At 41.0% G+C, this 26,904-nt stretch overlaps 2 protein-coding genes across 5 annotated transcripts in view; one reads left to right on the top strand and one right to left on the bottom strand.

The window, feature by feature from the left end:
- zmp:0000000926 (ataxin-1) overlaps nucleotides 1–2,772 on the top strand; it is an 88,979-nt gene extending 86,207 nt beyond the window's left edge. For all 3 annotated transcript variants that reach the window (XM_056261420.1, XM_056261433.1, XM_056261427.1), the window contains exon 3: nucleotides 1,591–2,772. In XM_056261420.1, coding sequence (XP_056117395.1) covers nucleotides 1,591–1,911 — 321 coding nt within the window. In that variant the 3' untranslated portion in view covers nucleotides 1,912–2,772. The remainder of the gene's footprint in view (nucleotides 1–1,590) is intronic.
- A 1,241-nt stretch (nucleotides 2,773–4,013) lies between these two features.
- irf10 (interferon regulatory factor 10) overlaps nucleotides 4,014–26,904 on the bottom strand; it is a 35,056-nt gene continuing 12,165 nt past the window's right edge. For both annotated transcript variants that reach the window (XM_056261410.1, XM_056261406.1), the window contains 3 exons: nucleotides 23,890–24,276; nucleotides 23,679–23,797; nucleotides 4,014–4,208 (listed from right to left, as the gene is read on the bottom strand). In XM_056261410.1, coding sequence (XP_056117385.1) covers nucleotides 4,110–4,208; nucleotides 23,679–23,797; nucleotides 23,890–24,276 — 605 coding nt within the window. In that variant the 3' untranslated portion in view covers nucleotides 4,014–4,109. The remainder of the gene's footprint in view (nucleotides 4,209–23,678; nucleotides 23,798–23,889; nucleotides 24,277–26,904) is intronic.

Here is a 26,904-nt window from a genome sequence, read left to right as displayed (position 1 = left end):
CAGCAGATCTTGTTCTTGCTTCTCGGCATGTTTGTCACAAGAAACAAGCGCTGGCATTAGGCGTTTCTCAATACCAAGTAGCCACGCAAAGTCCGACTCAGGAGAATGATCCCGAGGACGCGCAATTCTGCTGATGGAACAGCGCGTTCTTGAATACGCGACTCAGCTCGCTCTGCTACTCCGGTTATGTACATTTTAGGCAACAATAAAACAAAATATGTTATAAAACACCACTCTGCTTCTTTTCGGTTTAATTTAAATACATTTTAAACATTATAAGCACACAAATGTGGTTCAGGCAACGCATATCCTATTGATTATATTCACTGCAGGTATGTAACGTTATATTTATAACAAATCTAAATATAAAACACAACCCTGCCTCTTTTCGTTTAAATTTAAAAATATTAAACCTTTTCCAGGCAATGTATTGCATATTGGATTGGTAAATGTTGCAATAAACAACTTTACAGATGATCTTGTAATAAAATAAAAAAATGACAAAACTGTCTATTTTTGTTGAATTTCAGTTTTATCAATAATAGCCATTATAAAAGTATAAGTAAAAGGTACAAAAAGATACACAGTAAAGCTTTAATAACATAAAGCAAACAATTCAGTCAAATATACAAATTCAGCGCTCAAATATATGAAACTTCTCTTAGCCTTCTGCCAAAACTATTGGCCAGGGAACGAATTATAGATTCACGAGACCAAAGATCGCCTGTAAGGTCTGTACAAGACGAATTATATCTCATGTTTAACCACTACAGAGACGTCAGAGTCAGCGGCAAACATCAGAACGGCTAGCCGGGGAAAGGCTGTTCCAGGCGGGGTGCACGAGCGCCGAGCGTCCGGTGATTGCTTGGAATGGATCTTCAAATTATCATAAATCTATAAATAAACCACAGATTTGAGCTTTAAAAAACTACTTTCTCGCCTGAAAAACTCTACATTTCGTGACACAATAACAGTAGTATTATATTTCAACTAAAAAATGGCGCTGCTAATGCCCTTGTAGCACGCGCAAGTGACGATACTCTGTCAACCAATCAGCGTTCTGCAGTGAGTCTAGCTCCACCCTTTAGGACCGTACCGCTGTGCTAGGTACCCCAACGGAAGGGTACCCAAAAAGTGGTACGGTACGGTTCGGCTTTTTGGTACCATTCACAACTTTTGACAGTGGAAACGCAAATAATTGCGTACCGAACCGAACTGTACCGTACCGCTCAGTGGAAACGAGCCAAAACAGTACCTGAGATTATCAGTGCCACACTTTGTGTTTGTTGTTCCAGCACGACGCCGCAGAAAAATATAAACCGTTTCTAAAATAGAATCGTTGCGTGTCGCCGTCGCGGGTGCCTAGGACAAACACTGATTAACATGGAAAAGACGCCTTTTATCGCGCGTCGCGTGTAGTTAGGACACAGTGTTCCTTAATAACAACAAATGATGTTTTCTAACAAAGAGTTATGATTTGTATTTCTCTCTCTGCTATATGGTGGATCCTTTTCCTGCAGGAATTCTCTCAAGTGTCTTTGTCTGTGAAGTGTTGTCATCTCACCGAAGTGTGCTCTCTTGTTCCGGCAGGAGCTTCTCACAGTGTTAGCGGAGTATCCGTTCTTCGTGCGGGAGCGCGGCTGGTCTTCCTGCAGTCCCCAGCGGAGCGCGCAGCTGTATGGGCTGCAGTGCCGCCAGCTCAGCGCCGGGGACGTGTGTCTGGCTCTGACTCCCACACCTGCTCCGGGCGGGCCAGTGGAGATGCCCCCCCCCCGCGCACCCGTCCCAGCGCCACAGCCTTCAGAGCCACCGCGCACACGCAAGAGACGCTGGTCCGCCCCCGAGCTGCCGCCCGGAAGCAAGACTAGCACCCATTTACCTCAAGGCTCGAAGCTCGAGAGACGGCAGTGATGTTTCCAGGCGACTTCCCTCCGCAGGAAGGTTTAGCAAATGATTATTGGTAACCTCATAGATACAGCGGAACAGCTAGTAAATCGGTCCTCTCCTATTAAACGTGATTTCAGAATGTAGAACAACACATGCTAGCGAATCCCAAAATGCACAATGAGACAATCAAAAAATCACTTACTTGTGATGCCACGCACCTTTTAGTTATGCTAATCTCAAGCCTCTTTCTGCAGGGTATGTCGTTTCAATCAGTATTATAACAAACCAATGCTACGAGGTGGAAAAAAAAGACAAAGTACACAATTATATGAGAATATATCATTACAAGTGTTCTGTGAATATGCTAAACGAAATAGTCTACTGTTATTTTGGTAATGCAGTCTTGTTTCATGCTTATGAACTGCGTTTGTACCTTCAGTCCAGGAGGCAAGCTGAATGTAAAGCAGCCTTCAGCCAAGCTTTCAGCGTGGGGTCAATATGCTAGTTCACTTTAGCATTACACAGTCCAGCCTGTTCTTACCCAGGGAAGAGACACTAATGATGGACTGAAACCAAACTCACACACGACCCTGGGCCGATGGTGCTAATGACACATCAGAAAAGTCCTGTGGGGATTTGTGGGGGAAAATGACAGAAATCTAGTGTTTTGAACTCAGATACGGGTATATCTACTCTTGATTAAGCACACTCTATCACTTTATTTTTCTCTGATTTATTTTTTGTTGTTGTGGTTTCTCAAATAATATTTGCTGTTAGATTTTTTTCTTTATAAATGTTCTAAATGCTCTAAAATTGTATATTTTTAAAGTTGTGAGACTGTAATACAATGTTGGCTAGAAATAAAAGAACAGCTTTCTAGATTTATATCGAAAGGATCAAATTCCATTTTTAGCATCGCAATGAAACGAGGAATGAAAACAATACTATCGACGTAATATTCTAATTCATGAGGTCAGAGAGTCGAACCCTTCAGGAGCATCATACATGCGTATAAATGCTACTCTACGTCTGGCAACATGTCAAGCTAATGGAAAAGTTCAAATGTTAAACACAAAACTCAGTGAAAAGCAAATAATAATGGATTTGTTTCTAAAGAATAAATCACTGTAATCCATTTATTCCACACCTTCTAATGTAATCTGCTCAAATATATAATGTCTTATTCAAAATAAGTACCTCCTCAAGAGAGTATGGGATTTCGGACGCAGCCAGTCTCTGTAAAGCCCTTCTTTCCACGAGCCTGCTCTGCTCGGATTGGTCAGATGGCCTAGTGTGTTGTGATTGGTCGACTGCTTGCAGCGAGTGTCTGAAACATTTCAGCTCTCCCTCAGCGATTGATACACAGTGATACAAACGGTAACAATGGCGCCGGTTTCTCTGTATCAATTCCAGCGCAAGTCCTCATCTATTGTAGCACATTCACACTGGATTTGCAGTGCAGAAAACAGCGTCTTCTCAACATGAACAACGACATGAAACTCCAGTCTCAGCTAAAACTACAGCGTTCGAGGGTCAAAGTAGACATCGTTCACCGGCAGCCAATGAAGATCATTTGTTACACTGTAACTGTTTGATCAGGAAGTGAAACTGGAATTGCTGACGACTCGTTTCGGCAGTTCAGAGTTGATCCTTTCTTTTAGGAGACAAATACTTCATTTGTTGTGCACTTCGTTCTTTAAAACTTTGCAGACATTTTACATTCACAAGCAGTTACATTCCACACTGAATGAAAGGGAATATCTGAAAAAGCATAATAGGGGCACTTCAAATTAGATTTTTTTTCTCATTAAAAGGGTAAAATAAAGATTCTTAACTTTTATGTTTTTCTGTCCCTTCCTCTAATTTTTCTCTGAAGGGTTTCAGGGTCAGACTGCTAAACATTGCCCATATGTAATGTGGCATACATTCTCTTCACTACAAGCTGTCACATTTTCCTTCTGAAATAACCAAATGATACAGAAGATTGACCAAACTCTTTATTTTCATAAAATTTTCCACACATCATTTTTTACAAAAAGATAAATCATAATCTATTTGCATCAGTATCATGATTATTAGTAAACATACAGATTAGAATAAAGATATAAAGCTTCATAATGAGAGAAAAAAAGTGAAAACATTTCATTCTACTGCAGTAAGAATATGAATGTTATCATTATTTGCAGAAATCCAACAGAGGGGTGTTGAAGTGTGTGCTGTGTCTAATCATTGGTTTTCGTGTGTGGGGGTGATTGCTTCATCTCCACATTATTAGGTGCATTATGCCTGCGGAGACACTCTACAGCAAACAGAGGAATCACCTACACAGAGAAAGAGAGAGAGAGAGAGAATATTCATGTCCCGCATGATAACTCCACAACACCCTCTACTGGCAGTCACAGAACTGCTGCTTTTGCAGAAAAGTGCTTTACATTGGAACAACAACAAAAACAATCTAGATTTTAGGGGATGAACTTAAATATCAGGACATTTTATATTGTGTTTATATGTTATACTTACATAAGTCTATAAATGCAGTCCATTTACCATTTTACCATTTACTTATTCATTTACCTATTCATTATTTTATCATCTATTTTATATAGCATTTTCACAGACCCAATGGCCACCAAAGCGCTTTACAATACAAGTAATACATCTATGTGTGAATAAATTAAATTGCTTAAAATGATGTTTTGGTCCTGACCACAGCTCTACCCCTTGGAGAAAAATGTTCTCAGAATAATGAGAACATATCTCATAATTATGACTTTGTATCTCATAAGTAAAAGATACAATGTCATAATTATGATTCATTATATCATACTGACTTCATAATAATGAGAACATTTCCTATAATTAAGTTCTAATAATAATCACTGTGAGGCTGTTGAAAATCATATCTATGAGAAAATTGTGTAATTGTTATGCAGTTATGTAAATTAAGTGGTGGAAACCGGTGCCCATATGTTTTGACCGTCACTTCTAAATATTTCAGTTTAATTTTGGGGAAAAAAACAATCCCATTTTTCTGTTGATTCTCTGTCTAATGGCACCAAATACTACAGTACCCATGAGCCTCTGAATATGTTACTATTGAGATGACTTTGGAGATAATGGATATATCTGCAAATAATACATTCACATATATACATTATTATAGTATACTGTAGTCAAAGGGGACGGCTTAATATAGAATACAGAATTTAAAGCTCGGCGATTGGCAGCTTCTTGAAGGGAATGTGAAAGCAAACTTAGGCCCTGTGTACACCTGGTATTAAGATGCGTTTTGTCGATTGGATCACAAGTGGACGACTAAATTCAGGTGTAAACGGGGTCTAAAATGTTTTGAGCTTGTTCACTCTCGACCATGACGTGATTTAAACTTTGGCTGAAGACCCACATTTGGTTTGAAGATGAAAAAGGTATCGAGCACAAAGTTCTCTCATCATTCCTGATTTCTAACACACACTTACAGCGTTTGGCTGGTCTTGTGTCTGTCAGAGCAGAAATGAAAGCTGATGATCACCGTGTGTTTTTCCGTTGTCTCCGGTCGCGTTCAAATGTAAATTATGTGAGCTTATTTTGTCCATTCATTTACCCACCCATAGACCCTCCACTCGGAGAAATCAGGATAGAAGTGGTTGAAAGTGGACAAAAGAGACGGATTAAAACGAGCCAATGGCAAGGAAATGCCATGGGTCTGCGGAATTTGCATGGCGTAACTCCGCCCCACCGCGTGGGTATAAAAGGAAGGACGCCGCAATATGCAGATATGTTTCTTCGCTGAGGAGCCAAGACTGAACTCGGCTATTCCAGCGGCACAGCGGAAGTGGTAGGGAGACGTAACGAGGGGAACGAGGGTTACATCCGTAACTGAGACGTTCCCTTTCGTTGTCACTTCGAGTTACGTCAAATGACGACGAAATGGGCTTCCCAGTCCAAAACGGAGAGCACTGGGGTGTCTAGCCCGCAGGGTGGAATATTTCAACCCCATGGGTGGCAGAGTGGCTTGCCAAGGTAAAGACACATGCTCAGAGGCTTACAGTGGAAATACACATGTGGGGGTCACCCAGAGGGGGAACCATGCACATGGCGGCACCTAGCCAATCGCAAAAGCTGCCGGAGGCATAACTCTGGCATTGACGTCAACAGCGCTGGAGGAACTCAGGGCTTGTGAGGCTCACCTGAGGAGAATATCGCACGTATCCACTGAGAGGTCCCAAGAGGGAATGAGAGGAGGGCGAGGAGGATTCAGTCTCCTTGCTCCTCTCAGGAACCTGATGACCAGGTCGTGCTTTCCCAGAGACTTACCTTTGACTGCGTCGTGATGTGCGGTGATAGCGGCAACACACACTTTCAGGGTGGAGGGAGACATCCTTCACTCCAACCCATTTTGCAGGAAGGAAAGCACAACACTGATCGGGCATTTCTAGGGTCTTCTCGGCGAGAAGAGCACCAGTAGACGAAGAGGTTCCACTTCAACGCATAGGCATCTCTAGTGGACGATGCTCTAGTGGAAGTGATGGTAGCCACCACCGGCTACGGTGGTAGGGTACTCAAACCTACCTCGTCCCGTCCAGGAGCCACATGTGGAGGTTCCAGAGATCGGGACGAGGGTGCCATAGGGTGCCCCGTCCCTGAGAAGTCCTTCCTCAGAGGGATTGCCCAGGCAGGGAGGTGCTGTCGCAAGGAGTACAAGTTCGGAGAACCAGGTCCGGCTGGGCCAAAGAGGCGCAACCAATATGACCTGCTCCTCGTCCTCCCTGATCTTGCACAGGGTCTGTGCAAGAAGGCTCACTTGGGGAAACGCATACTTGCGGAGGCCCCGCGGCAGTGCGTCTGTGCCGAGGGTGCCCTCGGACAGGGAGTGAAACAGGTCGCAATGGGACGAGTCATGGGAGGCAAACAGGTCTACCTGTGCGTCCCCGAACTGATCCCAAATCAGCTGAACCGACTGGGGATGGAGTCACCACACGTCGCACAATTCAGGGTTCCCGGAATATAATGGCTCGAAGCGACCTCAGATGCTTCTGACTCCATAAGAGGAGGTGGCGGGCGAGTTGCGTCAAACGGCGAGAGCGTAGACCACCTTGTCGGAAGAAGTACGCCACTGTCGCGGTATTGTCTGGTCGGACATGTACGTGCTGGTTCTTGAGCAACGCATGGAAGCGGTGAAGAGCGAGATGTACTGCCAGCAACTCGAGGCAATCGACATGCCAAAAGGCGCTGGGTTCCTGTCCAGGAGCCCGCGGCAGTATGTCCATTGGCCAGCCCGTGGAGGAGGCATCTGTTGAGACAACAACATGCCTGGAAACTCGTTCTAAGGGCACTCCGGCCCGTAGAAAGCTGAGGTCACAGGAGGGCTGAAGTCACAGGAGGGCGCGAAGTCAGAAAGCTGAAGTCACAGGAGGGTGCCTTTGGCAGCAAGCAGGCTGAGGCGTCTGAGCTGGCGGCTGGGTGGCAGCAGCTGGCCACGGAGTCAGAACATGTTTAGTAGCCTCAGTCTGCTTCTGGACGGCCGAGAACTGTTGGGCAGAGTCCTCGACCGCACCCCCGAAGAGGCCAGCCTGGGATATGGGGGAGTTGAGGAAGCGGGTTCGCTCAGCCTCGTGCATATCAACCAGGTTAAGCCAGAGATGTCTGACCACGCATGTGGACATCACCTGACCCAGGGAGCGTGCGGTCACCTTCGTCGCTCGTAGAGCGAGGTGGTGACGGTGACGGCAGGCAGCTCTTGGATGAGCCTTGAATCAGCCCTACCCTTGTGCATGTCCTGAAGGATGGCAATAACATGCAGTGAGGCGGCAGCCTGCCCCGCTGCTCTATAGGTCTTTGCCAACGGAGTAGACAAAAAAACCTACAGGCATTGGATGGGTGCTTAGGGTCGCCACGCCAGGTGGAGGCGCTGTGGGGACACAGATGTGTTGCCACAGAACACTCCACGGGGGGAACCCCAGTGTACCCTAGGCCGCGGCCTCTGCGAGGGCAGAGAAGGCGGAAGAGGCCGCTGAGCAGTCACGAAAAGTCAAAGGAGACTCCCACGATCTCATGACCTCTTCATGCACGTCTAGGTAGAAAGGATTTGGGTTCGCCTCCCCCAAAAACCAATCATCAGCCTTAAGTGCTCGGGCTCACCTTGTGATGCGGCGATATACATGATTTCATCAGCCGGGGAACCGAATGAGATCGCCCATGACGAACGCGACCACTCTGTTTCTAATACCTCTTATAAGTGCGATCTCCGGAAACCCAAGCAATTAAGCAAACACATATGCATGGAAGCTGATTTAGCCTACATTTAATTAGAGCGAGATTTTCACCCTTGTCTTGTCATTTTCTCATTGGGAAGCGCTTATGTTTGAGTAGATCCTCTGTACCTCTAGTTTTCATATGGATTAGCCTACATAATCAGATAATATTTATTAGCCTAAATATTTAGACATTTAAAGGCTTTAGACATAGCCGATTTCTTATCGTGACTGAGCTGAAGTGGCTTTCGGTTCATTTTTGTGACGCGCAGTTCCCGGAGACAGAGACGACACGACAGATATACTGTTTTTGCCGTTAGCCTAATATGAATACAAGTTTACAGTTTTGAACGATGTAAGCTACTCTACTCTTATCTGTATGACCAAAAAATTACGGAGTCGCCTATTAAGTTATTTTAGCTGTAATAATGAGAAAAATAAAATTAATCTAAATGAACGCGCCGCCGCGTTTGTCGAACACTAACTTACCATGCCAGAATAAAACCCGACTTTAGAAAAATGCATAGGGCCACTCGGCGTGGTGTGCCAGAAAACTTAATTATAAACTTCAATATTTCATTCAAAATAATCTCAACACGCTTTGGGAAATTTTGAAAAGCCGTGCATGCATTCAGGCCACTGGAACTAATGAACAACTGAAACGCTGGTTTTGAGTTTATTGTTTGTCGTTTAAACGTGCCTGTTGCATATCTCTATTTTATATTTGATATTGGTGAAGTAGCCTATAGCATTGATTAGCTGTGGAGGGAGGGGTGTGGGGATTCAAATAATTCAGCAGAAGCAGGGATGTTTAGACCAGAAGGAAATCCCAGTCCCCCCTGGCAAATCACACTTTACTTAAAACCATGTTTTTAAAAACTCTAGGTTGTAGGGAACAGACCTCTCTGCCATGCGCGCGCACGGTTTGGAGCACAATATCTACAATATCATGCACGCTCGCTCTAGATAGATTACGGGATATTTTTACTAATTTGCGGTATAATAACTAGTCGATCACGAGTGGCTCAACAGGTAGATCTATAGATAAACTATATCTTTCAGGAATTTGACCGACCGGGTTGACACTTCAGCGTGAGAAATCGGGGGTGTGGCGTGAGAGCCTGGAATAAAAAAAAATATAGGCTATATATAATTTATTTTTTTACAGAACTGCTTTTGAAATTACGATTGGTAGCCTATTATTATACAGATGCAAAGTCGTTCTGTTGGATACTATTTTGTTCCTTAGTGTAAAATGGAAATACATGATAATTGTATTTTATAAATATAAGCAAAAAAAAACTGTATGGTGTAACAGAGTTTTAGAGCTAGACAAATCTCTCTGCAATAATAAATATAAAATTTACAGCAGACCATGATTGTGCGGGATTTGAACCCATGTCATCTTGATGATCGAACCGTAAGTTCTACGCTCGGCTATGCATTTTCTCACTGAGAAATACCCAAACGTTTGTTTCTCACATGAGCGAGAAAACGTTTTGTCTTTAGCCTGTGAGTGTAGGCCTACTTTAGCCTTTTACAGTTTTAAAAGATTATATCTTATCTGTATGACCAACAATTTGTTGTAGGCTTATTTGGAAATTACCCTAACTTGTAGTATTTCATCCTTAGGCTACTGTTAATAGACATTAGCCCCACTTACGTTTTGCTAAATGTCCCTTTGCGCCACCTGGCGTTCATTTCGCGTACGACTTTGAAATGCGACTGGTTTATTTTTATGTGTGGATGGCTAAAGGGTGTGACTAAAAATGTGCTTTTGGCTTTCATTTATATTTTGATTGTTTGTATATATATATATATATGTGTGTGTGTGTGTGTGTGTGTGTGTGTGTGCGTGTATATAAATATTTATTTATTTATATATATATTGTCCTTGCATTCTTTCTTGTGTGACACCCCTGAATGAAAGGCTCATTAGTATGCAGTCTGCTCAGGTGAGAACTGCCTAATTATTCATGAGGGGGTTGGGCCGTTCCACCCATCCGCATATTGCCTTTGCAAACAAAAAAATGTTTTTCACAATTTAAAACAATCTATTGTTTTATGAGAATGATTAGGCAGAATGATTTTCAGATCAATTTGAAGCAAAAACTCTAGGCGACAACATCCACTAGTCAAAAGTCTTGTGGACAGATATTTAGCATGTTATTTGTGGCCTTATATTAGAAACTTTATTTTTTAGTTTTTTCAATAACCACGCATAAACAATATTCTCTCAAAAATACAAACATGTACATAAATGTTGCTCACATATTATGGTAGCCCTGTGTGTGCTATATAGAGTGTAATTTCACCTGTGCCATTAATATGTTTATAAGCAACTGAAAAAAGCACAAATGTCAGAGCATGCCAAAACATCTCAAGGACCCCGAAAACACCTCAGACCCCAGAGGGTTAAAGCTGCAGTCCGTAGCTTTTTTGGGGTTAAAAATGATCCAAAATACATATTTGAGAAAATACATAACCAGCCAGTGTTCAAAACTCTCTGCTTGCCTTAGCTCGATTCAAAGCGGTAAGCTTGTAATAATGTTTTTAATTCCAGTGGTACTGGTGGATTTCCGCGGGAGATTCGAGCATGTCTTTGCGTCATTACGTCACATCTGTACACATAAAGAAGGAGTCTCGGCTAGTATAAGCTATATTGCGTGTGAGGATGCTGGAGGTGGAGATTTATAGCCTTTTCTCACAGCACTTGATATAATTAAACTTATCAATTTGATGGCGGATCCAGAAAGGTTCAAACGACGATCACCAGTGACAACAGATTCACCCGTTGTAAAATGCAAAAGACTTCGTTCGGACTTCGGAGTGGCCAACTTAACAGAAAAAAAGAGTCTGCAACCGGACCCATGCGAAAACAAGGATATACATATCGGAAGGACATTACATGCAGTCACGCAATGCTGACGTTGTTAACATTAACAATTTGAGAACAAAGTATAATTTGCACGGTTTTGCGTGATATGATAACTTATAAGCGATTGTTAGATTTAATCAGCGTGATTTATTGCAATGTCAGAACCAGAACAAAAGTGAATGTTTCTTACTAGTTCAGAGGACATTTTCCGGTGAAAATGATTATGTTGGTCATACTTCCAAAAAGAATAATCTGTGATTCTGAATGACAGTATCCACACCGGCGGTGACTGACAGCCTCACACTCTCCTCAAACATTGTGTTCCTCCGCGCTGTGAGGTGTTGAGGGTGTTGAAGTACAACTCACGTAAAGTTGATAATTCCGCAAATGACTGCAATTGCAGATTTCGAACAGAGATGGCGACAAAGAGGAAAAACGCCGGACTGCAGCTTTAATACCCCAGATCAGGAAAAACTCAATCTGTTAAATCCCCTTAGGGCTTTGGATGCCTATGTTCACAGAGCTGCCATGTGGCGTAGATCAGAGCAGTTATTTGTCTGCTTCGGTTCAACTAAGAAAGGTTGCCCTGCATCAAAACAGATTATTAGCAAGTGGGAAGTTGAGGCTATCTCACTTGCTTATGAAGCGGTCGGACAGCCTTCAACTTTGGCTGTCCGGGCCCATTCTACGAGGAGTATGGCTGTGTCTACAGCTTTAATTTCGTGGGTTTCCCTTCATGACGTTTGTGATGTGGGTATGGGTATGGGGTTCCCACAGCGTAACTACGCAGCGGGAGTTTCTTTGATAGGGAACATCTCGGGTTACGTATGTAACCTTAGTTCCCTGAGAGGGAACGAAACACTGCGTTCGCCTGCCATACTTCCTGCATGCCCTGATCGACTTGCTTCAGGCTTATCAAAGCTTTCAGGGGTGGTTTATAGTTTCCTGGTCTATGACGTCACCCACCTATGACGTCTCGCTCTTCCATTGGACTGATTATACACGTGCTTCACGACGCAATCACACAGGGGTTTTCCCACAGCGTAACTACGCAGCGTTTCGTTCCCTCTCAGCAAAGAAAATGTTAGTCAGTCGTTGGATTCCTCCACAATCGATGAACAGGTGTGTATGGGGCTTATCTCTGCTGGATATTATTTCTTTGGAGCTATCCACAGCTCGCATTTATTGAGCAAAGGCAAATACTTTAAAGAATTGGAGTGACATTTTTTACATTGTTAAATCCTTTGTTTCTTCTTTTTTATGTAAAATTTATTTTTGTGTTTATGTAAATTTTCTATTTATCTGGTATTTTATTTTGTACCTTTTCCACAGCAATGTCTTACAATTCCTTAGCACAGAATAAGTCTACCGAGTTGGTGGGTAGGTTTCACTTTAATATGTTGTATGTTTTTTGATATTTGATATTTTCTGACTGCTCAATAAAAACAATTGTTCACAAAAAAGAAATGAGCTGTTTACATACAAACACATTGTACTCTGTATTTTACTTTTGTATTGCAGTTGAGTTAGGGAGAGCAGGTAAGCAGCTAGGCACAGAATCCAGAGAGAAACAAGAGGATTTGGGCACTTAGGAATCAGGAACAAGTTCATCTCATTTTACTCTTTTAAATGGCTTGAGTACTCGGTTAACAGAGATGCCACTTTCTACTATGCTTGCAGAATCTCTAGAAAACATCCAGCACAAAATAATAATGATAGTCTGATTAGCACTGGTGAGCAAAACCTGCTCTTGCAAATTATGCTATCTTATCACCCACCCCCAGCCCTGTTTTTAAAACCTAGAAACACCCCTGGTTAAGACTGTCAAAATAAAATAAAAATTCTGATTTTTTAACAGATAAATGTAAAAAGATATAACCATTTAAACTAAATTGTTACACCTTTTGCGTTCAGGTCTGTTTTGACCCTGAAGGTAACTGTGGCTTTACACATGATATTATGCTGTTTTTTGTTGTTGTTGTTTTTTTTACATATTTTTGTAAGATATGTCTCAAATTACTTTTTCCTTCCCACTGATGCTACATTTTGTTTATAAACATGCTTATAAACATATACAATAATTCTGGAATTAAAATAAAATGACAAAAACAAATGAATGTCTTTATGTTGTGCCAGTGAAGAATGTCTGTGCCACACCATCGTTTCTGTTTTACTTTTACTTTCACATTCCCTTTGCATGAATGGGTGGAATAATTCAATCAAAGGTGGGGCAAGTCGTTTTTTATTGATATTTGAAATCAACCCAAACAAACACACCCCTTCTTCATTTGCCTCCGCCTCCAAAACTCACAATCCAATCCTAACAGCCCTGCTGTAAGTCGGTCTCGAACCCCGATCCCCTGCAAGCGAGTCGAGTGCACTAACAAACGACGCTATAAACCGCATTCACTTGCAGTCATCTGCGCGACTCACACTAGCTGTCCTCCGTTACACACGCAATCCAAGAGTGGATGTCTGTTTATCATAGCAGAAGCGCAACAAAATAATGCTTCACGTAAAATAAAGCGCAGATGATGAACAAGTGACAAGGAAGCACAAAAAAATGAACGTACACTACACAATAGTAATTACAAACAAGAGTTGGTTGTAAGTTGCCAACAGCACAGCAGCTCCAGACACACAATGACACTGAAACCCAGTGTTACTCACGTGTTAATCAGTGTTACTCATGTGTTGTTACTCATGTGTTACCCAGTGTCACTCACATGTTACCCAGTGTCACTCACATGTTACTCAGTGTTACTCATGTGTGGAGCGAATCAATGCAACCCCCATGTCTGTTTTCAGGCCTTCCCGCATCACTCTCTCCAGCGCTGGACAGCGTTTCTAATATTAACACGGGTCCTAAAGCTCTTGCCCAGACACAACCCTTTATTTTCCAGTAATTTCTTCTGAGCTTTTCTCTTATGTATTGTGTCTCATCTCTATTTCTGTAGTCTTTCTTCAGTTCAAATCTCCCTCTTGATCGTTCTCTCTCCACCACCTTCATACGCCCCCCTAATGCTGATTGGCTGACATGTTTGTTGTTGTGACTTCCAAACAGCATATTTCAGAAACTACTGATCCCACCTTTTTAACGTAAGGGTATTTTCATGATTATTGCTGCCCTTTAAGATTGTTGTTTGATGTTGGGTTTTTTAAACAACGAAATGAATGAATGTTTATCCAATGTTTATTTTTTTCTCTTTTCTTTTTATGGACAATTTGTGAATCAATGTGGACACGAATCTCCAAACGTGGATTAGCGTGACGCGTTTTCTTCACGGATTTCAAACACGAGTTGAACTACTGAAGTGTTGAACTTTTTTTATTGCTTGTTTTTTTCTCTCCATTTCTTTTCTCCTTTTCAAATAAGAATAGTCTAAATTTGGAAAAAGAAAGAGGGTTTGGAAAAGAAAAGGTCCACGTTTCACTTTGCTGCCACCTAATGATGATCCATTGCAGCATGAAACGAAGATTCAAGCTGTTTATCATCATCATAATTTTGTTCATATGAAAGTAAAAGTTTAAGCTAGTAAAATGTATATATTTTGCTTAAAATATTGAAGGTTTCATAAATTTAATTTTTGTGCAGTCGTGAGCAGTGTTGTGCTAGTTACTAAGAAATAGTAACTAGTTACAGTTACTAGTTACTTCGTTCAAAAAGTAACTCAATTACTTTGTTGATTACTTACACCAAAAAGTAATGCGTTACTGTTAAAAGTAACTTTTTAGTTACTTTTTTAAAGAAAGTTCTTAAATGTTCCCATTAATGCCCTTTAATGCGTTATGGTCTATACAAACACAAAACTGACTTAAACAGAAAGTAATTTTTAAACACTATTTTATTTAAGTCAGACCAGCACAAACTGAATATATCAAGGATTTCTGAAATAAATAACAAAACAAGCATTTTTAAAGCTAGTGACTTGTTTGCTTTCTCAACATTGATATGTTCATGCAGCTGACAGTATACGTTTTTACCACTGTGGTTTTTACTGCATGAATTAATATTTGAGCAATACAATTGTACCTTGATCATTCTTGTTAGTTCATAGTAGGCCTACATTAACTAAGGAGATACAAATACATCTAACAATGAATGATACTTCTACAACATTTATTAACCATATTTAATGCTAAAATTGTTATCTTATTGTAAAGTGTTGCCATTTATATGATTCAAGCTTAAAGAAGATGGCCATTTTTAAATATCTGCAAAGGCCAGAGCATTAAAATTACATAAATGTAGACCTATATTACATGTACAGTCTTTCACTTTATTTGCTTATATTTTAGAACACTTGATTAGACTTGATGTCGGCTGCGTGAACACATCAATGTAAGCAATCAATCACGTCACTAGTTTTAAAAATACAACTTCGCCGGCTAATGAATGCATAAAAGTGACCAGCTGGACATAAACTAATGCAAATAGATGGTAACAATTGCGACATAAAACATGTGGGTCAGGTCTGCGTGTGTTTTTGTCACATTGCTTTAATCGCTTGAGGTAAGTTAGCCGTTGTTATTCCTCTCAGACTCGACGGCAAGCTTCTGTTCTTTCTCTGCTGATGCAGCATCTAGTCAAAAAATTTATTATTTTATAATGATATGGCAATGTGTACTTAAGTGTTCTGTATTCATACCGTTTCGCTGTCTGTGTTTTAAATGCGCATCAAGTGCTCAGCGCTCTCTGTGCAGCTTGTAATCTCCGTGCTCGCGCTGCCTCACGTGTACGTAAACAACTCAGTGTCCAGTGAGTTTGTTATGTGTCCTCAGGTGTCCTCTCGCTCTGTATAATGCTAGCAGTCTCTTCAGTGCTCTCGTACTGTGTAATGACAGCGCACACTTCTCAGCCGCTCCAGCAACTAATTAATTTAAAAAAGTAACGGACAATGCGCCATATGGTAACGGTAACGGAGTTAATTTATTTAAAAAGTAATGCGTTACAGTATTAGTTACTGTCAAAAGTAACTGCGTTACAGTAACGCGTTACTAGTAACGCGTTACTGCCCAACACTGGTCGTGAGTTATAAGTTTAAATCCATTGAAGTCAATGGAGTTCATACTGGTAATCCTCATATTATACAGTAGTATGTTCATATATATACGCTTCCTTTTACAGTCCTGTTACCCATGTACATACTATTTACTTATTATAGTAATTACAATTACTGGGTAATAACTAGATACTAACCCTGAACCTACCCCTAACCCATGTACACTGAAAAAAATGATACTTTGGACCAACCTAAAAAATTACTGTAATTTGTTACAACTAAATTTATTAGTCTTTCTCAAGCTATATTTTTGATTTGGTTTAAACTTTAGTTTTTAATTTAATAGCAATCAAAATAGTTATTCTGCTCAACAAAAAGTTAAATGACTCTGAAGCAGTGTTAAAGTTAATGAGATAATTAAGTGATTAATTGAGTGATGATTGAGCATTATTGAAGACACCTGATGTTAACAAGCAGAATCACTGAAGGAGAAAAGAATATTTTTAAGTCACCGTTATGGTGATCAGTGTGTGTTTTAGTTGGACTCTTGAACCTTAAAACATTAACTTTTAATGTTGTTTGGCTGCTGACAGCCAGATGAACAACTAGAAAAGGTGATCTGATGGTGTTGGTTGAGTTTTAACATAATCATTATTTCACAATCATTTGAGCTGAATCAACTCATATTGAGTCCCATTTAGGTTTACTTTATTAATTATACCAGCACTGGCCTTGTTCAGCATAATATTTTTAGCCTTTTCAATGAAATCCAAATTATCAATTCAATAAAAAGAAAACTTCTAAACCACTTATGTTGGCACACACAGACATCAATAATTAGCGTATGAATCTCAGCAATGGTGACAAACAGATCACCTCTGAACACAACTCATTATTTATTCATGCAGCAATGCATGCTGGGAGCCATGAATGAGTTTTGATTGGTGGCACCCAGAATGCACTGCAACATGCTTATTATTGTCACCATTGATGAGATTCACAGGCTGATTCTTGATGTCTGTGTGTCTAAAAACGAAATAGAATCAATAAATTATTTATTGTACATGAGACATGTTTAAAAAAAATCTTTGGATTTCATTGTAAAAGGTAAAAATATTATGCTGTACAAGGCCAGTGCTGCTATAATTAATAAAGTAAACCTAAATTGGACTCAATATGAGTTCAGGTCAAATGATTGTGAAATAATGATTGTTAAAACACAACCAACACCATCAGATCACCTATTCTAGTTGTTCATCTGGCTGTTATAACTCACATACAGCAGGCAAACAACATCTAAACTTAATGATTTAAGGGCCAAGAGCCCAACTAAAACACAGACTGCTCTCCATAACGGTGACATAAAAATTCCGGTTTTCTCCTTCAGAGATTCTGCTTGTTAACATCAGGTGTCTTCAATAATGCTCAATCATCACTCAATTAATCACTTAATTATCTCATTAATTATCTCATTAACTTTAACACCGCTTCAGTGTTACTTTAACTTTTTGTTGAGCAGAATAACTTGATTGATATTAAATTAAAATTTAAACCAAATCAAAAATATAGCTTGAGAAAACTAATAAATTTAGCTGTAACAAATTACAGTAATCTTTTTAAGTTGGTCCAAAGTATACTTTTTTTGTGTTTGTTATTTGCTTTGAGGAAAACTGAACAAAACAGGTTTAAATCAGAAACTGTGATTTTCACTTTAGGCCAATATAAAAATGCACTTTAAATGAACGACACAGTAGTTTAACTTTTTTCAGTGTACTTACCTTATATTAGCCAGTACTTTCTAGGTAAGTACACTGTAAGTACACGTAAGTACTGTACTGTAAAGTTCAAGATCTGCAGTTAGTAAAGTCATTGAACTCCAAGCTTGTGTCTGTGGCTGGAGCAAGGCGACAATGGTCAGGGGTTTGAAGGTTCATCAAGGGAAAATGAAATGCTTGAGGGAGAAGGGACAAGGGCCTCGCATTGATCAGTACTTCTTACGAAGTCAGTCAAGTCAGTCGAATGAAATCCAGCGACAGGAAGCAAACCACAGCTCGCAGGATATCAGCACCCCTGTCATAGAGGAGAGGAGGGTTTGCACAGTTGGTGATGAATATATTGATACTTGTGAACCCGGTCAGACTAACCAGCATAAGAGAGAAAAGAACCTCAACGGGCATAGGCCTGGAGTTAGATGGCCAAGAGCTTGTGAGAAAACTGCATGGGATACGGTAAACACAGATCTATGCTTCGCATTGGAAAAATGAACTGGTACAGTTGAAAAGAAGCTGGATAAATTTGGGGACATCATTTACGCATATGGAAGTGAGAGGTTTGGTGTGGAAAAAAGGAAGGAAAAAGTACAAACTACTCCTGGAATGTCTAGACGGCAGCTGAAAATTGAAGGGTTAGTTAGAGAAAGGAGACAGCTTAGGAAGCAATGGAAAAGAGCAGAACAAAGTCAGAAGGAGGGACTCAATCTCTTACAAAGGGCCATAAAAGATAAGCTGGCAACATTACGCAGAGCTGAGCGCCTACGGAAACGCTACTAAAAGAAGGAACGTGCCAGGGCTAATTACTTTAAAGACCCATTCAAATTCGTAAAGAAGTTATTCACCAGTGAGAAGAATGGCACTTTAAAAACATCTAGGATTGAGCTAGAGAGATATTTGGAGGACACGCATACAAATGCAAAAAGGCATGAGCCTATGTCAATTCCATCAGACATACCACCTATCAATCCACCAGAATACCAAATGGAGGTCTGTGCACCTAAGTGGAAAGAGGTAGAGCAGGCTGTGAGAAAGGCAAGGGCTTCATCATCTCCAGGGCCTAATGGAGTTCCGTACAGAGTGTACAAGAGTGCTTCAGGAGTTCTACGAATTCTGTGGAAATTGATAAAAGTGGCATGGGAAAAACAGGTTGTACCTAGAGCATGGCGCAGAGCAGGTGGAGTCTTTATACCTAAAGAAAAAGATGCTACAAGCATCAGTCAGTTTCGTCCTATTTCACTATTAAACGTTGAAGGTAAGATTTTCTTCAGAATTATTGCTCAGAGATTGTCCACCTTGAAGAATGGCTTCATTGACACTTCAGTTCAAAAAGCGGGCATTCCAGGCCTCTCAGGATGCTTAGAACACATCAATGTTATCTGGCAACGAATTCAGTCAGCTAAAAAGGAGAGGAAGGAGCTCCATGTGACATTCCTGGATTTGGCTAATGCATATGGTTCAGTGCCACATGAGCTTCTTTGGGCAGCATTTGATTTTTTCAGAGTACCAATGTCAATAACAAATTTAGTGAAAGCCTATTTTGGAGATTTGCAATTTAGTTTCTCAACTCCAGAATTCAGCACTACATGGCAATGCTTAGAGGTTGGAATAATGGCAGGATGCACCATTTCTCCACTGGAGTCACTGTCGAGCCCTCTTGAGGTGTCGTGGGCTAGTCGACGAAACACTGAGAACGGAAGGTGCCCACTTGAAGACCCGAGAGATGTCCCCTAATCGGCTCAATCCAGACGGTTGTCGTGCTGGTCCACTGGGGAGACCACATTGTAGTTGCAGCCGTCGCGTGTGCTGACGCACCAAGTACACAGCAGCCGTTAACGCCGGACAGAAGGAGATTCACATCACCATATGGAAAGAAGCGTAAATGGATGGGGAAGCATAGATTACTGTAAAGCTGCGTCTTAGTCTTGGCGAAAGCCGTGTACAAATCAGCATGAAGATTTTAACATCGACTCTCGTGTAATGGAAATCATAAAAGGAAGCGTTACCTAAAAAATTTATTCTCATGAATATTGATGAAAACTTAAAAACTTTTGTGCATTCACTTATTAATGAGAAATTACTGATTAAATATTATATAGTTGAAAAATATTAAGTTATGACTGTTTTATAAGCTTTCGTTCCACCAGGTTCAAGCCGACCCTGGAATCCAAAAGGTGTTTAATGCATTAGGAGTGTTAAACTTAGTTGAAGTATAACTCTGAGAATAAACTAAATATTTACGGAAGCCTCTGATCAGGAGTAATGGTTGGAATAAACTAGTAGACTGACAGAATTGCATCAAGAAGCTTTTGTTTTACCCGACAGACTTCCATCATTTAGACATTTATGATAATGCTGACATTTAAAGAGAGAGAACATTATCTGAGTAAATAATTTTTTTTTAGTGGCTCTTCGACACGAACCCGTCCTAAACAGTATGCCTCTGCGGTCTGTGTTGTGCTTGACAAAAAAAAAAATCTGTCATAATCAATAAATTCCATTTCTTATGTTATTTGTAACAGTATTTATTTATTGATCATTATTATTTTCTAAAACAGTTTCTAAATGTTATTTACATATAAAAATGCCTATTATGTTATTCATGATTAAGTAGTATCTTATTTAATGGAAACTTATTTTTACTGTTAGTTATGCGAGGCAAAAGAAGTTAGAATCAAGGATAAACTGAAAGTCACAGCATTTCAACACAATTTCTGCTCACATTTGGCAGAGGACATATGATACTTATGATAATAATCCATAAGCTAATCATTTGCTCACCCTTGTGTGAAAATTGAGTTTACTAATTTTAATATACGTATCATAGAGCAGAAGCTCAAACGTGTCACATGATGCAGGAAAAGCAATGGTTTGTTCTAGCTTCCTTGTTTACTACAGTACATGTAATGTGCTCATATGTGAATAAAAGCCTTAATTAAATCAGTGTGATCTTATCCCTGTCACAGCTGGAGGCTGTAATGATCTCACAACGATGGAGAATAAATAGAAACAGTCATTAATAATCAACTCACAAAGGAAACATGCAGGAGATTACCAGGAAAAAAGTATAACACAACCTCATAATACAAAGACGACACGGATCAATGAACAGAGGAAACTAAGGGTATTAATACACAGAGATAACAAGGTGACTAAATGAACAACAGGTGAAAGAAATCCAATCAGAAACCATAGAAACTAACTAGCAAACAGAACTCGGGAAAAGCAGCGCAGGGAACAGAATGAACACGAAACCAAAACAGAACAAGGCCGTTACAATCTCTTCACAAGACTTGGATTAAACTGCTTAATTCATTTTACAATGCCTTTATGACCTTTTTAATCTTCTAAGTTTTGGTTACGTAGCATTTCAATGGAGGGACAAAAACCTCGAAAAAGCACCAACCTTAAGGGTATGGAATTACATGATGGTGAGTAAATGATGACACAATTTTTGATATTAAGTATTTACCCTTAATTGCTCAAGTGTTCCGTTGAGTTCAGTTATGCGCTGAATATTTCACTCTAAAACAAAACAAAGGGACCAAAACTGGTCCTTTATGTTGTCTGCAGAACTCAAACGCAATGATCTCCAGCAGAGGGCACTCCTTCCGTCCTCTTTACCAGGAACTACATTCCCATAACCATTTGCCTGGACGCGAATTTTTTTTTTGCAGGGTGGTAGGGGAAGAATCATTAATATTCATTGGGGAACTCATCCGCAATTGGTTCGCTGTCACACGTCACTCAGATTGACATGGCAGGTCAAGACGGTGTCCCCGCAAAGATACAGAAGTTCGCGAAGTTCGTGAGCGGTCTCCGCACAAATCTCCCGGATTTGGATAACCAAATGTTGACAGGTATGACTTACCTTCGTGAAAGTGTCTGTTGTCACGAAGGAGACGATGTCTGTTTTCTCTATCACATCTCATTAGAGATGCGTCACGGCGAGCCAATCAGGGACGAGTTCCCCAATGAATATTAACGAGTCTTCCCCTACCACCCTGCAAAAAAAAAAATCGCTGCCTGGACTCATCATGTTCTGATTACTGCCACATGTTTGTTAGGGGTGTGACGAGACATGTATCTCACGAGAACGAGAAGAGATCTTTGCTCAGTATTTTATAGAAATCCTCAATGACAAAATTCATGACTGGAAAAATAGTCTGCAGGTGCATTTTGAAATGTTTTAGCTGATCATCTTGTAATGAATGTCATTTCAGTTCTACTTTATGAGAATTATCAAATGCATTGAAAGACAACAATATATAAGCACTGTAAAAGGTTTTGCCACAAACTCATCTGACTGGCTTCTCTCAAGTATGATTTTACATGAGTCTCTTCAGACCGTACTGTACTTTAATTATGAGCTTCCAGAACTACTGATTGAGGCTGTGTGGGACCTCCTAATGGAACTATTTTCCACAAATTGAACATAGAAATAAAAACAGTATAAATAACGAAAATAAAGAACAGTTTTTTCTTAGTCTAAGTGCAAACAATAAGTGCAACCATGATTAAAGTACTCTCTCAGTATTCAAGTGGAAACAGAGACCAGAGCCAAAACTACACAGTCCAGAGACAGTTTTGATATTGGCAGACAGACTATTGTATGCAGCCTAATTTGTGCGCATCAGGGAGCTCGTGTTTTCCTTCCACTTTCAAATTTGCGATCGCACGGACTCTGTGTATAGGGTGCGGTTGTGCTGAGCGCATTCTACAAGATAAGACGAATCCTCCGCCATCGTCACGTCTTCTAGTAGCTGTGCCAAGAGAAATCTGAATCATTCCCTTCCGAATCTTGCAGAGCCGGAGAGCGTGAGTAGGAGCTGTCCATGAGCAGCAGGAGCAACTTTATGACTCTGTATGGGATTCTCCCTTGACTTTATCGGACGTTATGCCTCCACGTCCCCCCAATTGCCCGCGAGCTTCTCCTCCTGTCTATACGGTAATTTATCTACTGTGCGACAGAGAGTCGCGTTATTATGACGCAATCGTTAGCCTATTTTTACAAAAACGGCTTCTACGGGGCCATAACGTAAGATACAAGGTAATGGAGCCTTTTATACATTGTCGTGTTTCTTTAGAAATAAATAATGGACAAATGGAGTCTTTAAACGCCTCAGATGTAAAGTTATTCGCTGTCAAAGTGACGCCAAAATGGAATGCTAACAGCAGGTGAAGGCTTGCTAGCCAATGGCGGCCCCCAGGGAGGCTTCAGTTTCCGGCTGGTGGATTACCCCCTTGGTCAAACCACAGTGCAAGTAAATGCAGTAACAGTTCTTCCCTTATTTACACTGCACACGTCTGTGGTGCGTTACGGCTGCGACGAGGTTTTGTCCCATCCTCCAACTCACACCAGGAGCGCTTCAGAAGAGACGCCACTAGATTTGCATGTCTGACTTTGTTTTTCTTGATCTTTGGGGTTCTACCATGGTTAGGTTCGCTAAATGGTTATGTTTTGTCTGGTTTCATTGTGTTTATTTATGTGTTTATTGCTATGTCTTACAGACAAAGTCCAGTTATTAATGAAAATGATAAAATATTTGATTGTTTTAGTCTTTTAAAATACATCTTTAATTATCTTGTATCTATATTTCACATACAGTGCCTGTGAGCAGGATGAGAACACTGGCTTTTGGACGCTGTGTCCATCAAAAATCGACTAGGTTCCTATCTTTAGTGAAGCAGCGCGGAGAGCTTCTGAAACGGCTGGTATAAACACAAGCATTGACTAGAGTGGCCGGGATCAGCTCCGGTGGCCGTCTCGGAGACGTGTGCTGTGTGAAACACTCAACACTTCAGTACAGGTGTTTCTGAAAGACCTGTAACTGCTGAGTGCAAAAACACGCCACTCGCCTCTTCAGGACTAATGCCAGTCAACACTCACTTGTGCAGTGATGAGCTTCTCGGTCTTTGGTTGGCTGGGGTCAGGGAACTCCTCTCCGAAGCACAGGTCCACTGTGTGTCGAGGCTCGGGACCGGTCCCCTGCTGGTGGTTCTGGAGCTCTGCCAAGAAAACAGGGATCAGTGTGAGGACATGCTGAAGAAAGTCCATAAGGAGGACTGGTTTCCCAGGCTAAGCCCTTCCTCTTCTTCACCTTGTATGAAGATGGTCATGTCCAGGAGTTTACAGGTTCGCTCTCGCTCCAGTTTGTTTGGTTTCTGTCTGTGCTCTGCCAGCGGGCCGTCCCAGTAGACGCGGCCCTGGCAGAAGCGTTTGATGAACACGCCGTCCGGAGCCACCCACACCAGGACCCCTTTCTCCAGGTGGGGCAGGAGACGGCTCATGGCTTCAGTGATGCCCGGGGGCAGGCGGACGATGTCTGGACGGGGAAAGAATACCTTCTCGGCTTCACAAGGCCCGTAGATGCGCTCGTTCCCCACCGGAGCACAGCCTTGCAGGATGAAGCAGCCGTCTGGAGACGCAGTCACGAAGTTCTGCACCAGTTTACCATGATAGAACAAACGCACCTCCAGACGACAGTCTACAAACACACACACATCAATACATCTGACACGTGTCCCAATACTTTTCACTGTACATCAACAATACCATAAAAGTTTTATACCATTTTAGTCAGTCTAAGTTTTTTCTCTCAATGAGTGATTAATATTCAAACTCATAATGACGTTATGTTAGTACTTATGCCAGGTTCAGACTTTTTTCCAGACGTTTTGTCTGTTTTGACTCGGACAAGAAACATAATTCCCCTCTGTCAGTTCAAAGCTAGACTAAAAACACATCTCTTTGACCTAGCATTCACATAATACATTATAGACTTCTATAATTCAATGTTAGGCTGCATAGACTAGGTTAGCTGAAACCGAGAACACTTCCCTTAAATCCTGATGTACTCGTTACATCATAAGAAGAATGGCATCTACGCTAATTTTAGTGTCTTTGTTTATCCCGAGGTTTGCTTTAGCCTGCTGGATCCAGGCCGTATCCAGATCTGACGAAGGAGATTCGCCTGGACCGATGACAACGCAGTGCTGAAGTGCCAACTAGCCTCTCCCTATGAAGGATCCCTTTCCCACTCTACAGATAAAGCGTTGTGGAAATTAGGGTTCGCGTACCGACCCCGAAGTGATCAAATAAAATAAAACTCTGTATCAAAATTCATACACTGAAAAAAATGATACTTTGGACCAACCTAAAAAATTACTGTAATTTGTTACAGCTAAATTTATTAGTTTTTCTCAAGCTATATTTTTGATTTGGTTTAAACTTTCAATTTTAATTTAATAGCAATCAAAATAGTTATTCTGCTCAACAAAAAGTTAAATGAACACTGAAGCAGTGTTAAAGTTAACGAGATAATTAAGTGAATAATTGAGTGATGATTGAGCATTATTGAAGACACCTGATGTTAAAGGGTCACTCCACCCATTTGCATTAAGAGGTCCATTGTTAGACAACCAGTCATACTATTGAATGGTCGTGCAACATTCTTTCATTTTCCCCTGAGACGAGAGAAATCTACTATTTACCTTTTTCACTTCCTCCTACAATGACACAAAAATCGTCATTTGACGTCATTGTAGGAGGAAGTGTAAAAAGGGGGGATTTCTGTATAGACTACAAGCACAAATTCCCACCCTTTCAAACCCGCCCATAGGGGGTTGTGCCTAATGCGCTAACAGAGCTATCACAGATCAGTGGGTGGGACTTCACTTGCAGATACTGAAAGCAATATCAGCCATCTTGTTTATAAGCTAAGCTAACAAGCGCTGTGGAGATAGGAAGTTACGACAATGACGGAAGAAACTAAACATGATATGGAAGTAGAGGATTTTGAAATTCTGCTGCTCGAATCCGCTCTTCGTGGCTATCTTTACGAGCCGCAATATAGTGAAGAGCAGCTGAGGCTGATGGAGGATCAGGAGGCGGCTGCCTGTCGCGAACGAGGAGCCCGGACTGGGTCGAGCTGAGGCGGGCTGCTGGTGCCTGTGCTCTCGCTGTGCGCTACGGACACAGATAGAGTCCGTCTGCTGCAGAGAATTTCAACGATCGCAATTTCTCCTAGACGAAATCTCTGAATCAGACGACCACACGGACGTTTGTGTTGTGATGTGAACCATCCTAGTTTCGCCTGACTGAAAATCCAGGTATCATGCAATAATTCACCATATAGAAAGAAATACAAACGAGTAATTCACTAATGAGTTTGCCAATGTAACGGGGTTCGTTGTTGTGGGAAGAAGGAGGCTGGAACCGGCGAACATTTAAACATTTTAATAGTAAAATAAACAAATACAAAACAAAAGTATAAGCCAGCTGGCCACACACAACAGAAACAAAACATAAAATCAGGCCTGTTCCTTTTGTGCTTCCGCTCCTCCGTGAGAGATATGAGACCGCTGCACAGGTGCCATTCATTATCACTCGCGTCGTCCTCTCACGTCCCTCGCCCTCGTCCTGCTCGCCACAGCCAACTAACTAGACATTTTTTGTGAAATGAATTTCAAACTCATTTAGCAGCTAGCCTTCTTGTAGACGGAAGAGTGATTTCTCTGATGTTTGCGCTGTTCTGGATTAGTGGGAGTGGCTTGCGGAGCTGTGCAACGTGGTGCATTGTGGGAGTTGTTGTCTTACATACAAATGCGCCCTAAAGTTATTTTCTGTCTTTTCTCGGTCAAGAGGGCACCAAATTCAAAATTTCTTTTACATTTCGACTACATATATAACCCACTTTCAATAAAGATTAATGTTGAAATGGGTGGAGTGACCCTTTAACAAGCAGAATCACTGAAGGAGAAAACCATATTTTTTAAGTCACCGTTGTTGAGATCAGTTTATGTTTTAGTTGGGCTCTTGACCCTTAACTCATTAACTTTAGATGTTGTTTGGCTGCTGTACGTGAGTTATAACAGCCGGATGAACAAAACATAATCATTATTTTGGAATCATTTGACCTGAATCCCTGAACTTATGTAGAGCCCAAATTAGGTTTACTGTATTAATTATACCAGCACTGTTCTTGTACAGCATAATATTTTTAGCCTTTTTAATGTAATCCAAATTATCAATTCAATAAAAAGAAAACTTCAAAACCCCATATGTTGGCACACACAGACATCAATAATTAGCGTATGCATCTCAGCAATGGTGA

Source organism: Rhinichthys klamathensis, unplaced genomic scaffold, assembly GCF_029890125.1.
Source record: "Rhinichthys klamathensis goyatoka isolate OS25496 unplaced genomic scaffold, OSU_Roscu_1.1 h1tg000010l_1, whole genome shotgun sequence".
Taxonomy (NCBI): domain Eukaryota; kingdom Metazoa; phylum Chordata; class Actinopteri; order Cypriniformes; family Leuciscidae; genus Rhinichthys; species Rhinichthys klamathensis.
The sequence above is the reverse complement of the archived record's forward strand: the minus strand, read 5'-3'. Positions and strand labels throughout refer to the sequence as shown.